The sequence below is a fragment of the Acomys minous genome (genome assembly GCF_964271855.1).
Source record: "Acomys minous genome assembly, chromosome: 2".
In the NCBI taxonomy this organism is placed as follows: domain Eukaryota; kingdom Metazoa; phylum Chordata; class Mammalia; order Rodentia; family Muridae; genus Acomys; species Acomys minous.
The window spans coordinates 85328023-85340517 of NC_140484.1; the positions used below are offsets into that span (position 1 = coordinate 85328023).

Below are 12495 nucleotides of genomic sequence, written 5' to 3' on the forward strand. Positions count from 1 at the left end.
GACGCTGGACCACTGGGGGCCTCGGAGCCGGCCTGCGGTGGCTTGTGATGGACGGCTCCTGCCGTCCAGGCCGGCCTTAAACTTGGGGCCCTGCTTCAGCTTCCGGAGGGCTGGGATGACATCCAGCACCGCACAACCAAGATTCCCAAACGTAAAGAAACAACCCCTTGTCCCACCCACAGATAGGGCCGGAAGATCTGGTAAAAAACAATTATTTATATACAAATTCATAGAGGCAAAGACTTTGTACAGAATGGGGTGAGTGGGGCTTTTGTTGGGTTCTGATGTTGAGTCCGTCCTGGGGCGAGATCTGGCGGGCCAGCGCGGTCCAAGAGGGGGCCAGGCTCCACACAACTCTCCCTGTGTCCAGGCTGTGTACCGTCTGTCAGGTGACTTCTGCTTGGCCTCAGAATCCTCTGTAAAACCGATCACCAGTGTCTGTGTCTGTCTGAGGCCTGGAGTCCCCAGCCCGCGCTCTGCCGCTGAGCCACGCCCCCAGCCCCTTTCAGGAGAGCTAGGCAAGTCCTCCACTACTGAGCTACGTGCACGCCTCCCCCCTTAGGTTAGCCTCAAACACCTCTGTACCAGCAGATAACCCAGAGTTCCTGATCCCGCTGCCTCTTCTCCAGAGTGCGGGGACTACAGACTTGCACCACAGAATCTGCTCCAAGTCTTTTCTTTTTTAAAGGAGGTTTTACAGCCAGGCCTGCTGGCTCAAGCCTTTAGTTCTAGCGAGGAGGAGGCAGAGGCAGGTGGATCTCTTGAGTTCCAAGCCAGCCTGGGCTACACAGCAAGTCCCAGGTCAGATAGGCCTACGTCAGACCCTGTTTCAAAACAAACAAAGCATGCCCTCCAAGCTGGCAAAATGGGTTGACAGGCCTCTGCCGTGACGTCTGACCGCCTGAGATCCAACCCTGGGGCCCACATGGTAAAAGGAGAAAATCAGGTCCCCACAAGCTGTCCTCTGACTTGTGCACAGGTGCCATGATACACTATGTCCCTGTCCCCCCATGTGTGATTTTTATTTATTTTTATTTTTTATTTTTTGGTTTTTCGAGACAGGGTCTCTCTGTGTAGCCCTGGCTGTCCTGGACTCACTTTGTTGTAGACCAGGCTGGCCTCGAACTCAGTGGTCTCCCTGCCTCTGCCTCCCAAGTGCTGGGATTAAAGGCGTGCGCCACCATGCCGGGCTTCCTTTTTTGTTTTTCTTTCTTTCTTTCTTTTTTTTTTTTGGTTTTTTAAGACACGGTTTCTTTGTGTATTCTTAGCTGTCCTGGACTCGCTTTGTAGACCAGGCTGGCCTCGAACTCACAGTGATCCACCTGCCTCTGCCTCCCAAGTGCTGGGATTAAAGGTGTGCGCCACCACACCCGGCCTTTTTTGTTTTTCTTAAAGTCAGTGTCCTCCATTTTCAGCATCTGCAGAAGCCCTGGAATCCAGATGCTCATCGCCACGCCTGGACACTGTGTCCCCGGGGCTGGGGATGTGGCTGAGGAGCACAGCGTGGCTAGTTTGCCCCTTGTTTTGGTTCCCCAGCACCTCTAGCCCCGAGGAAAAGAGAAGAGAAAAGGCTCCCTGTGTGCAGCATGCATGTCAGCCTGGGTGGGGACAGTCTTCAAGGCACTCAAAGCCAGTTTGGTCAACATAGTGAGACCTCATCTGAAAAAAATAAGTGTCACTGAATTGAGGGTTTTTGTTTTTTGTTTTGTGTATTTGAGACAGGAGACTAGGGTTCACTGTGTATCTTACGATGGCCTTGAACTCACCATGTAGCCAAGGGTGGCCAGACCTTGCGGCAATCCTCCTGCTCTGGCCTCCCAAGTGCTGGGATTACAGGTGTCACCTCCATATGAGAGCATTATGAGTGTAAAACACACAATGAACAGCCAGGCGTGGTGGCGCACACCTGTAATCCCAGCACTCGGGAGACAGAGGCAGGTGGATTGCTGTGAGTCGGAGGCCAGCCTGGTCTACAAAGTGAGTCCAGGACAGCCAAGGCTACACAGAGAGACCCTATCTCAAAAAACCAAAAGAAAAAACAAATTCTACACAATGAGTTCTAAAATACGGGTGCTTGCTGGGGAGGGGGGCGCTTCTTGCCTTCTTTCCCTTCCTTGTTCATTTTCCTCACACCAGACTCTTCCCTCATAAGCCCTCCACAGCTCTCTACTGCCCTGTGATGGTTGGAAGCTGCAGAAACCCCCTGAGCTTTGTCACACTGACAGCTTAGCAACCACTGTTCCTCCCCTGACACACAAACCACTCCCCAAGCCCCTTTCCCTCCTGTGAGACAGAGTGACACAGCCCCCCAAATCTTGGGCTGACTCCTCACCCTGGCCAGTCCAGTGTAAGTAGAGGACTCACCGAGATAGAAGCCTGGCTGAGTCAACGATGCACAAGTGTCACCTCCTAGGGATGGGAGGTGAGGGGCACCTGAGGCCCCCACAAGGTCAGCCTCAGACACTTGCAAGGTCACCCGCCACCCTCTTCCCTTGCCACCCGCTCCATCCAACTGGCCCGGAGGCTGGGCTCACCCCGGGACGGAGCGCCGCCCTCCTTCTTGCCCTCTGCCAGCGAAGGCCCCAGGCAGCGGCCAGCAGCACAAGGGTGAGAGGCAGCAGCAGCAGGGGCAACAGCTGGCTGTGCTGAGGTGCCGGATGCTTGGTGGCTTCTAGGGCTACAGGACTCCTGGGGGGCAGCAGGGTGGAGGATTCTGGGGAGATAAGAACCAGGTAACTGAGGGGCTCATCAGAATACACCCCAAAAGTCCTGGAGGGCCATGGGTGATGGTGCTTGTGGAGCCTACAAACAACAGAACCAAAACCTAGGGGGGTAAGATAAACCTGGCAGCTGGGTGTGGTGGCCCATGCCTTTAATCCTAGCAGAGGCAGGAGGATCTCTATGAGTTCAAGGCCAACCTGGTCTACAAGTCTAGGACAGCTAAGGCTACACAGAGAAATCCTATCTTGAAAAACAAAAACAAACAAATATAATCTGTGAGCCTGGCTGGGTATGTGGTCCACACAACTCAGAAGGCAGAGGCAGGGGCATCTCAGCCTGGGCTATATAGCAAGTTACAGGCAGCCAGGGCTACACAGAGAGACCCTATCTCAAAAACAAAAAAAAAGCAGGGCCGGAGAGATGGCTCAGAGGTTAAGAGCCCTGGCTGCTCTTCCAGAGGTCCTGAGTTCAGTTCCCAGCAACCAGATGGTTGTGATCTGGTGCCCTCTTCTGGCTGGCAGGTCCACACGCAGGCAGGATGGTGAATAAATAATAAATCTCTTTTTTTGTTTGTTTTTCAAGACAGGGTTTCTCTGTGTAGTCCTGACTGTACTGGACTCATCTTGTAGACCAGGCTGGCCTTGAACTCACAGCGATCCTCCTGCCTCTGCCTCCCAAGTGCTGGGATTAAAGGCCTGGGCTACCGCACCTGGCTAACTACATAAATCTTACCTGAGGTCATAAAAAGGAATGTCCCATCCCTTCCTAAGCATGTATGGCAGTTAGTGCCTACTAGGCAGGAAGGGACATTTTCTTCAGTAGTGGAGTCATTGGTAAGGTGCCCTGCAAATTACTTCTCAAGCACGGGTTTTACAGCCAACCATACCTCATTGGCTTAACAAATAGAAAGAAAGAAAGAAAGAGGGACTAGTCGGACAGAGAGACAGGGAGGAGACAAGAGTCCAGGGCAGCAGGCTACACAGAGAAACCCTGTCTCAAAGCAAAATGTCATGAGGCACAGTACTATAGGTAATTAACATATGATGATTAAAAACATGAAAAAAAAAGTGAATGAAGCCAGATGTAGTGGCTTCACACTTGTAATCCCAGTACTCAAGGCAGGTACACTGAGGCAGGAGGAGTGCTTTGAGTTCAAGGCCAGCCTAGTCTACATAATTAGACCCTATCTCAAAAGATAAGAAAAAGGGCTAGAGAGATGGCTCAGCAGTTATGAACACTTGATGAGCCCTTCAGCGGTGGTGGCACACACCTTTAATCCCAGCACTCAGGAGGCAGAGGCAGGTGGATCGCTGTGAGTTCGAGGCCAGCCTGGTCTACAAAGCAAGTCCAGGACACAGAGAAACCGTCTCGAAAAACCAAAACCAAACCAAAACAAAAAAAGTCTCACATCCCAGCTAGGGGGAGCAGAAGCCTCGGGGATACAGTGAGCAAGGCTGTGGGCTGTTACCCGGCTGGCACTGCACCTCCAGGCACCGAGAGAAATTCTGGCAGGCCTTCCCCATACAGGGCTTGAGAGCGAACAGCTGCGTGCAGGTGTCCTGCAGGAGGTGGGAGATGTTGGTCTGGACGAATCGAAGACATTTTGGGAGGGGCTGGAAACAGGGAGGGACAGGTCATCACTAGGTCACACCACCGTCTCCGCTAACCCAGGACCCTGACCTTCAGAGGACACAGAGCCAGTGGGCCCAGGTCTCAGAGACTCCAAGGCGCTGTTAAGGGAGAGCCCCTTAATTGCAGCTACTGAGGCACAGACCCTCACACAGTGTCTAGCTGACCTCAGGGCTTGGACCACTGTGCTGTGTGCTGTGGGCAAAAGAGCTCCCCGCAAAAAGACCTAGCAGAGCTGTACTTTAGGGCCTCGGGAGGGACTTGCCTCCATTTGTCACCAAGTTCCAATGCTAACCTGGAAGGCACACGAAGTGACAAAATATATCTCCGTGTTGACAGCCTCCAGCAAGTTTTGCATTTCAGAGCCTGCCACGGTCTTCAGCTTATCCATCCAGCGCTGGGCCAGGGAGAGACTCCACAGGGCTTTGCAGTGTTTCTCCTGCAGATCAAGAGCCGGAGAAGGTCTCAGGGAGGAGGGGCGGGGCCAGATGATCAGCAGGGCGTGGGGCGGGCTAGGTGGCTAAAGGTGATGGGCGTGGCCAGGTGCCTGAGGTTGGGCGGGCGGGGGCGAGGGACCTGAAAGAGGTGGCGCCTTGCTAGAGGCCAGCTGTGGAAAGAAGGGTGGGCTTGCCGGTAATGTGACGGAGGTAGGACAGGATCAAATGCTCGAGACGGGACCCGGCCAGAGGTGGTAGGGCTACAATTCTGAAGACCCGTGGAGGAGGGGCGGGGCCAGATGTCTAAGAGGGGCAGGACCAGGTGCCCGAGAGGGCGGGGCCTCCTACACCGACGGGAGAAAGGAACTGTCAGGCCAGTCCTGAGACCTTGAGTGCGAGGGTGGCAGGGCCAGACTTCTGAAAGATGGAGCTAGGATGCCAGGGTCTGGGGCGGGAATAGGGCTGGGGAGAGCTTCCCAGGTCGGAGAGAGCAGGAGGTGGCCCACTAGCCTTGTCCCTGACGGGTGGCGCCTCTTGAGTCTGGTTCCCACCTCCATCCCAGGGCCCTCCCGACTGTGACTCACGTCCTGAAGGTTGATGGCCACAGTGACTGGGTAATCCTTAAGCAGGTGGTCAGTCTGTGGGAGAAAACACGGTGAAACAAATTACAGGAGCGGGGGGGGGGGGCAGGGGTTGGAAACAGACCCTGAGGCAAGCTTCAAGGACACAGAAAAATGATAGGGCCCACATAGAGGAGAAGGGACCAAGAGAGACACCAAGAGATAGTAGGAAAGAGGCCCGCAGAGAGAGAGGTCTAGAGAGAGAGACTGAGGGAAACATGGACCTAGAGTGGAGGGCAGAAATCAAAAGACCTAGAGAGGGTCCCTAGGACAGGGACGGGGTGGGGATGGGGTTACAGTGAGAGCACAGAGATAGAGACACTGAGAGACGGTGTGGTGGCAGCGATGCTGCCTAGGGGCCCACCACAGTGGCTCTGACTGGGTGGGAACCGGCTCACCAACTTGTTGATCTTCTTGTGGAAATCAGTAGAGATGGGGCTGTGGCTGAAGTAACAGTCAGGTGTCCCCCACAGGCAAGGGCTCAGCAGCAGCAGCAGCAGCAGCAGGGAGGACTGCAGGGGGGTGGTGTCAGCACCTGACTTCCACCCAGGAGCTCCCTTTATCCTGCTCCCTTCCTTAGCTGGGTGTGCCCGGCCCTGTCTCTGCCTGTCCTGCACCTTAACCGGTGTGACAAATCTGTGCTCATCTTTGTCCATCTTATCCCGCATCGCCCTGGCCCCCTTTCTTCTTCTGACCCTGTGCAGTATCTGCCTCCCCGTGCGTCCATCCCCTGCCTATCTCCCTTCTCCTCCCTGCTCCATCAGCCCTCAGGTATACGCACATTTGGGCTCCAGGCTGGCGCCAGCACTGTCATCTCTGCCAGGGACCCCTCATGCCTATGGCAGGGTCTTGGAAGCAACAGAAGGTCAGGCCTGGGACTCATACCCTGCAGCCCCTTCCCCACTCGCCCCGGTACCCCGCCGCCCCGCCCCGCCGCCCTTGATGTGGGTGCCTTTCCGCCGCCTGCCCCCACAGGCTTCCTGCATGAGCCCCAGTGACGGTGAAAAGTCATCAGCTCTTCTAAGAATCTCCGACCAACGTCCTGTCCCCAGAATCCTCCCCAGGCCTCGCACCCCGCTCCCTCGGCCCAGGAGTGGGGACCTTGGGACCACCCCTCGGGGACCTGGAAAGCCTTTCACCCCACGCACCAGGCTTGCCCCAGCTGGGTGTGGAAAGACTGAGCTGGGTGACAGCCAAAGACCGAAAGTGAAAGGAACGCTTTAGGGTAGACAGAGCCAGGGGTGAGTTTGTGCCCGAGCGTGACGCGCCACCTAGTGGTGACAAACGACGCGGCCCCAGGCCTCAGCTTGGACGGCGCACCGACAGCGATAGGGTGCAACCACGCCTTCCAGCTTCAAAGTGCATAGAGTCCGACCCGTACCAGTCACGTCAGCTGTCACCATACTGGCCTTGCCTCCACCCTCTCCCACAAGGAATGTCGCAATGGCCTCTTTTCTGAGTTCCCAACTTTCTAGCGCCCATCTTCTCACAGGGGGCACAGGACTCGTAAACCTGTCAGCGGAGTCCCTCCAGTCTGCGTTCCTGATTTCATTCGGGATAAAAGTCTAATCTTCCAGCGAGGACCGATGGTGCAGACCTGCGGTCACCCCAGTTACCAAGGAGCCGGAGGCGGGAGGACTGAAGGTTGGAGGCTGGCCTTGGTTCAGTGCTGGCCTGAGCAATTTACTAAGACGCTGTGTCTCAAAAAGTAGAACGAGGGAGAGGCGCGCAGCTCAGCTGGAGAGCAGCGGCCCAGAGTCCACCAGTGACTCAGTGGCAGACTACTTTCCTAGCATGCTCCAGGCCCATGACTCACCCATGGCAGAAAGGCGGCCACACGAGCCGCAGTACCTAACTCCGTGCTACCCTAACCCTCCCTGCTCACCTCATGCTATGAGCCTTTCCAACCTTGCCATCCTCAGTGGATCTGAGGTGGGCATCCTCCTGCCCAAGGGCCTCCGCTCTAGCTGTTTCCTCAGCTACCAGACACCTGTGCCCTCCCCCACCTCATCCAAGTCTTAGGGGCACAAGGTGAAGGCTTCCTGACACCCAGTTCCAAGTTGCACCCCTTGCAGCGCTGGACTCACCCCACTTTGTTCTTATCACCGGCTAGCACACCCTGCGGCTTCCTTATCGCCCTCGTTTTATCTCCGCCTCTTCAGTAGCTGTTTCCACCCTGCAGAGCCCTTGCACCCAGAACTCCGCTGGCCAAAGCAGCCGCCGCCGCTGCAGGGCTTTATTCGGTGAATGCACTGGCAGGTCCTAACCTCTTCCTAGCTCATCACTGCTGTATAGCACAGGATGTGTCTGGGGTTTGGTTTTGGTTCCTAGGAGATAAATCCTTGGGCTTTTCCAAGTATGGGGAGTGCCGGTGTTGATCAGGGCTGGCACCTGGACTGCACCTGAGTTCACACTGAGGAATTCAGGAAGGACCTGGTTGTGCCTGAAACACCAAAAATGAAGACTGGTATAGCAGAGGCAGGAGGACCAGGAGTTCAAGGCTCGCCTTGGCTACATAAGACAGCCAGGATATGGTGATGCTACTCGCCCCCGCCCAACAGGGTTTCTCTGCGTAGCCCTGGCCGTCCTGGATTTGCTTTATTGACCAGGCTGGCCTCGAACTCACAGAGATCCACCTGCCTCTGCCTCCCGAGTGCTGGGATTACAGGTGTCAGCCACTGTGCCTGGCATGATGCTACCTTTAATCCCAGCACTTAGAAGAGGCAGAGGCAAATGGATCTCTGTAAATCCAAGGGCAGTCTAGTCTACACAGTAAGCTGCAGGCCAACCGGGGCTACATGGTGAGACCCTGTCTCAAAAACATAAAACAAAAGAAAACCCAACCAACCAACCAACCAATCAAAGAAACATATCCAAGGCTGGCTGGCAAGATGGCTCAGCAGGTAAAGGCACCAACTTTGAAGCCTGATAATCTGAATTAAATCCTTGGGACACAGGGCTGGAGAGATGGCTCAGAGGTCAGGAGCACTGATTGCTCTTCTAGAGGTCCTGAGTTCAATTCCCAGAAACCATATGATGGCTCACAACCGTCTATAATGAGATCTGGTGCCCTCTTCTGGCGGGCAGGTGTATGTGCAGATAGAGCACTGTATACATAATAATAAGTAAGTCTTTTAATTTAAAAAAAAAATCCTTGGCTGGGCGTGGTGGCGCACGCCTTTAATCCCAGCACACGGGAGGCAGAGGCAGGTGGATCTCTGTGAGTTTGAAGCCAGCCTGGTCTACAAAGTGAGTCCAGGACAGCCAGGGCTACACAGAGAAACTCTGTTTCAGGGGGGAAAGTTTATCTCCATTAGGTCTAAATGTTGGAGTCCAACTGGCTTCCATCTCCCCCAAGACCCATGGGGAGGCAAGCCTTAGTACTGTCAGATCCTAGGGGCTTCTGGCAGTCTTTTTTTTTTTTAAAGGTTTATTCATTTATTTATTTTTTGTTTTTTGTTTTTTTGTTTTTTTCGAGACAGGGTCTCTCTGTGTTAGCCTTGGCTGTCCTGGACTCACTTTGTAGACCAGGCTGGCCTCGAACTCACAGCGATCCGCCCGCCTCTGCCTCCCGAGTGCTGGGATTAAAGGCGTGCGCCACCACGCCCGGCTTGGTTTATTCATTTATTAAGTACACAGTATTTTGCCTGCGTGTGAGCCTGCAAGCCAGAAGAGGGCACCCGATCTTATTATAGACGGTTGTGAGCCACCATGTGGCTGCTGGGAATTGAACTCAGGACCTCTGGAAGAACAGCCCGTGCTCTTAACCTCTGAGCCATCTCACCAGCCCAGCTTCTGGCATTCTTGGTTTTGTGCCAGCTCCCTCGGTCTGATCTCTAGTCTCCCTGTGCCCTGCACATCGCCTCTGCTGTGTCTTCTGTCACAGGCTGCTTGTTCTTGGGTTTAGGGTCAACTTGGATAATGTACAGCGACCTCATGTCAAGCTCCTAGGGCTGCAGGCAGTACAGTGCTAGGCTTGCATGTATGGAACCCTACATTGCATCCCAGTGTGCCAAGAACCAGGCTGGGCTGAGCACACCCCAACCACAGCAGGACGAGGCTGAAGCCAGCCTGGATCACAGTGGACGTCGTCTTCCAAAACAATCCCATGTATGCTCCTCTTTGCTCTGCATCCCAGAACTGCTGTGGCATAGACTGTGGGGTGCACAGGCCACTGGTTAGCTTGCTGAGCAGTATTGTTCTTAGAGTACCAAAGCGCCTCAGGGGTTTGTCACACTAGTGCTGACTTTGTCACTGCGGGCGCTGGCCCCTTGTCCTCTAGAAGCTGAGGGGTTTGTTTTTGTTTTCCTCTACTCTGAGCTGGGAGATGAGGACGGGAGTACAAGGGATCTTATCTTCTTCTCGCACAGTTCTGGGGATTGAGCCCAGGATTTCACACATGCTAGGTAGGCGCTCTACTGCTGAGTCATGCCCCAGGCTCTCACTAGGGGGTTCCAGGCTCCATTGCTGACTCACACCTCCAAACTGGTGTAGTTCTCTGTCTCTTCCTGGGTCCACCTAAATCTCTAGCCTGCCCCCAGCCTTTCCTGCAGATCCTGAGGTCCCCTCAGGGAACTCCGGCCTGCTTGTGTTCTTGCTTTGGCCAATGGCTTGAGTGGAGACCGAAGGCCTGGGAACGGGAGTGAGGGCGTGAGTGGAGACCGCGTGCTCATTTTTTCCTGGTTAGAAGCTTAACCTCCACACTCACACTGTTGTTAGAGCTTTAATGGAGTCATGCATTGCGCCTGGTATCTCAGCACTTGACGGGCTGGGGCGGGAGAATCCCAGAAAGCTCTGGAACAGCTTGGGATAGGGAGTTCCAATCCCTCCAGGCTTAGGGAGACTCTCTCTTTTTGAGAGTCTTACTAAGGACACTGTGTAGCCCACGCCTGGGACAGGACATACAGACAAGGCTGCCCTCAGCCTCAGGGAGACCCCCCTGAGGCACCTCTGGAGTAAAGGTGTGTGCTACTACATCCAGCAAGGTGTGTCTCAAAAACCTTTAAAACACGGGATTTGAGGGCTGGTGAGATGGCTCAGAGGGTAAGAGCACTGACTGTTGTTCCAAAGGTCCTGAGTTCAGTTCCCAGCAACCACATAGTGGCTCACAACCATCTATAATGAGATCTGGTGCCCTCTTCTGGCCTGCAGGTGTATGTGCAGACTGGCATTGTATACATGATAAATAAATGAACTTAAAAAACAAACAAAACACGGGACTTGAAAGATGACCGAGACTAAAATTACATACTATCGAGCAGGACCTGAGTTCAGCTCCTGGCACCCACAGTGGGTGCAACTCCATGGCATCCAATGTTCTCTTCTGACACCATGTGCCCACACTTACTTACATAATTAAAAAAACAAAACAGGTGGCGCACGCCTTTAATCCCAGCACTCGGGAGGCAGAGGCAGGCGGATCGCTGTGAGTTCGAGGCCAGCCTGGTCTACAAAGCGAGTCCAGGACAGCCAAGGCTACACAGAGAAACCCTGTCTCAAAAAACAAACAAAACAAAACAAAACAAACAAAACAAAACAAAAGAACCCAACCAACAAAACATGGGGCTGGAGAGATGGCCCAATGGTTAAGAGCACTGACTACTTTTCAGAGGACCCAGGTTCAGTTCCCAGCTCCCACATGGTGGTGCACAGCTGTCTGTAACTTCAGTTCCAGGGGACCAGACACTCTTACACCGACACACACACAGGCAGAACACCAATGCACATAAAACTGAAAAAAGAAAAAAATCAGCTGGGGGTGGTGGCCACGCCTTTAATCCCAGCACTCAGGAGGCAGAGGCAGGTGGATCGCTGTGAGCTCGAGGCCAGCCTGGTCTACAAAGTGAGTCCAGGACAGCCACAGAGAAACTGTCTTGAAAAATAAAAAACCCAAACAAATCAAGAACAAACAAACAAACAAACAAAAAACATGGGGCAGCTGGCTCAGAGGTTAAGAGCACTGTCTGCTCTCCCAGAGGTCCTGAGTTCAATTCCCAGCACCCACATGGCAGCTCACAACTTCTGTGACTGCAGAGGATCTGACACTCTCATATATAAATAAACCTAAATACACTCTCATATATAAATAAAGCTAGATACTTTTATTAATTACTACTACTACTACAACCATCTGTAATGAGATCACGTGCCTTCTTGTGGTAGGCAGGTGCACATGCAGGCAGAATACTGTATAAATAATAAATCTTTATAAAGAAAAACAAATACAAAATAAAAATAAAGATAAAACCATACTGTGCTGGCTAGTCCCTGCATCCTCCTCCACCCTGAGACAGGGTTACCCTATGTAGCCCTCCCTGGCTATGCAACAAAGCTCCTGTAGACCTCGAACTCGGAGATCCTGCCCCCATTGCCCTGGCTGTGTTGGTTAGTGATGTCAGTGTGACACAAGCTATAGTCATCTGAGGGGAGGGAAACTCACCTGTCAAATGGCCTCCATCGGATCTGGCCAGAGACAAGCCTGTGGGGCATTCTCTTACTTAGTGCCATGGGGGTGGGGTGGGGTACAGCCCTGGTGAGTGGTGTCACGGGTATTATATAAAAACCACGGGAAGCAAGGCAGTGGGCGGCACTCATCCGTGGCCCCGGCATCCTCAGCTCCTGCCTCCAGGTTCCTGCCAGGTTTGGGTTCCTGCCTCGGCTTTCTTCAGTGGCTTCTGACTCTCTGTCATGGTGCTGCAGCACAGCAACAGCAGCCCTAACCAACACACAACGTGTGGGCAGAGGCTCTGCCCTCAAAGCCCTCAGAAAAACTGTCCTGCCACAAGGTACCCTCCATCCCATCATCCTGCCAGGAAGCCCTACAGATGCCACAGATGCAGCCCCTCCCAGCTGCAACAGCCCCGTGCTGGAACCTTTGTTCTTGGCAAGTGACAGCGTCTGGTAATCAGTTACAGCCGCAGGAGATGGACTACGCGCCTATCATCCTGTGGCAGAAGGATCAGGATTTCAAATTTATCTCTGGTGCCATAGGATGCTCTGGTCCAAACCAGGGGTGTATAAACCCTGTCTCAAAAGCAAACCAAGCAAACAGACAAACCCCCAACAAACAGAAGGCCAGCATCAAACGT

The 12495-nt window shown here is 53.7% G+C and overlaps 1 protein-coding gene across 6 annotated transcripts; it reads right to left on the reverse strand.

Moving 5' to 3' along the window:
• Positions 1-196: 196 nt before the first annotated feature.
• Positions 197-6931, reverse strand: FLT3LG (fms related receptor tyrosine kinase 3 ligand). 6 transcript variants are annotated; one of them, XM_084759327.1, is made up of 9 exons: positions 6556-6931; positions 6189-6255; positions 5806-5919; positions 5372-5425; positions 4646-4789; positions 4190-4334; positions 2535-2713; positions 2365-2433; positions 197-416 (listed from the first exon to the last, which is right to left on the reverse strand). In XM_084759327.1, the coding sequence occupies exons 2-8, from the start codon at positions 6219-6221 to the stop codon at positions 2410-2412; spliced, it is 693 nt and encodes a 230-aa protein (XP_084615453.1). In that variant the 5' UTR covers positions 6222-6255; positions 6556-6931; the 3' UTR covers positions 197-416; positions 2365-2409. The 6 variants fall into 6 exon arrangements, 5 of the variants coding, with proteins under 5 accessions (XP_084615453.1, XP_084615450.1, XP_084615451.1 ...); XR_014774988.1 differs by lacking the exons at positions 197-416; positions 6556-6931 and adding exons at positions 443-1194; positions 1376-1659 and having other exon boundaries at positions 6189-6549; XM_084759324.1 differs by lacking the exon at positions 6556-6931 and having other exon boundaries at positions 6189-6549.
• Between the last annotated feature and the right edge of the window lie 5564 nt (positions 6932-12495).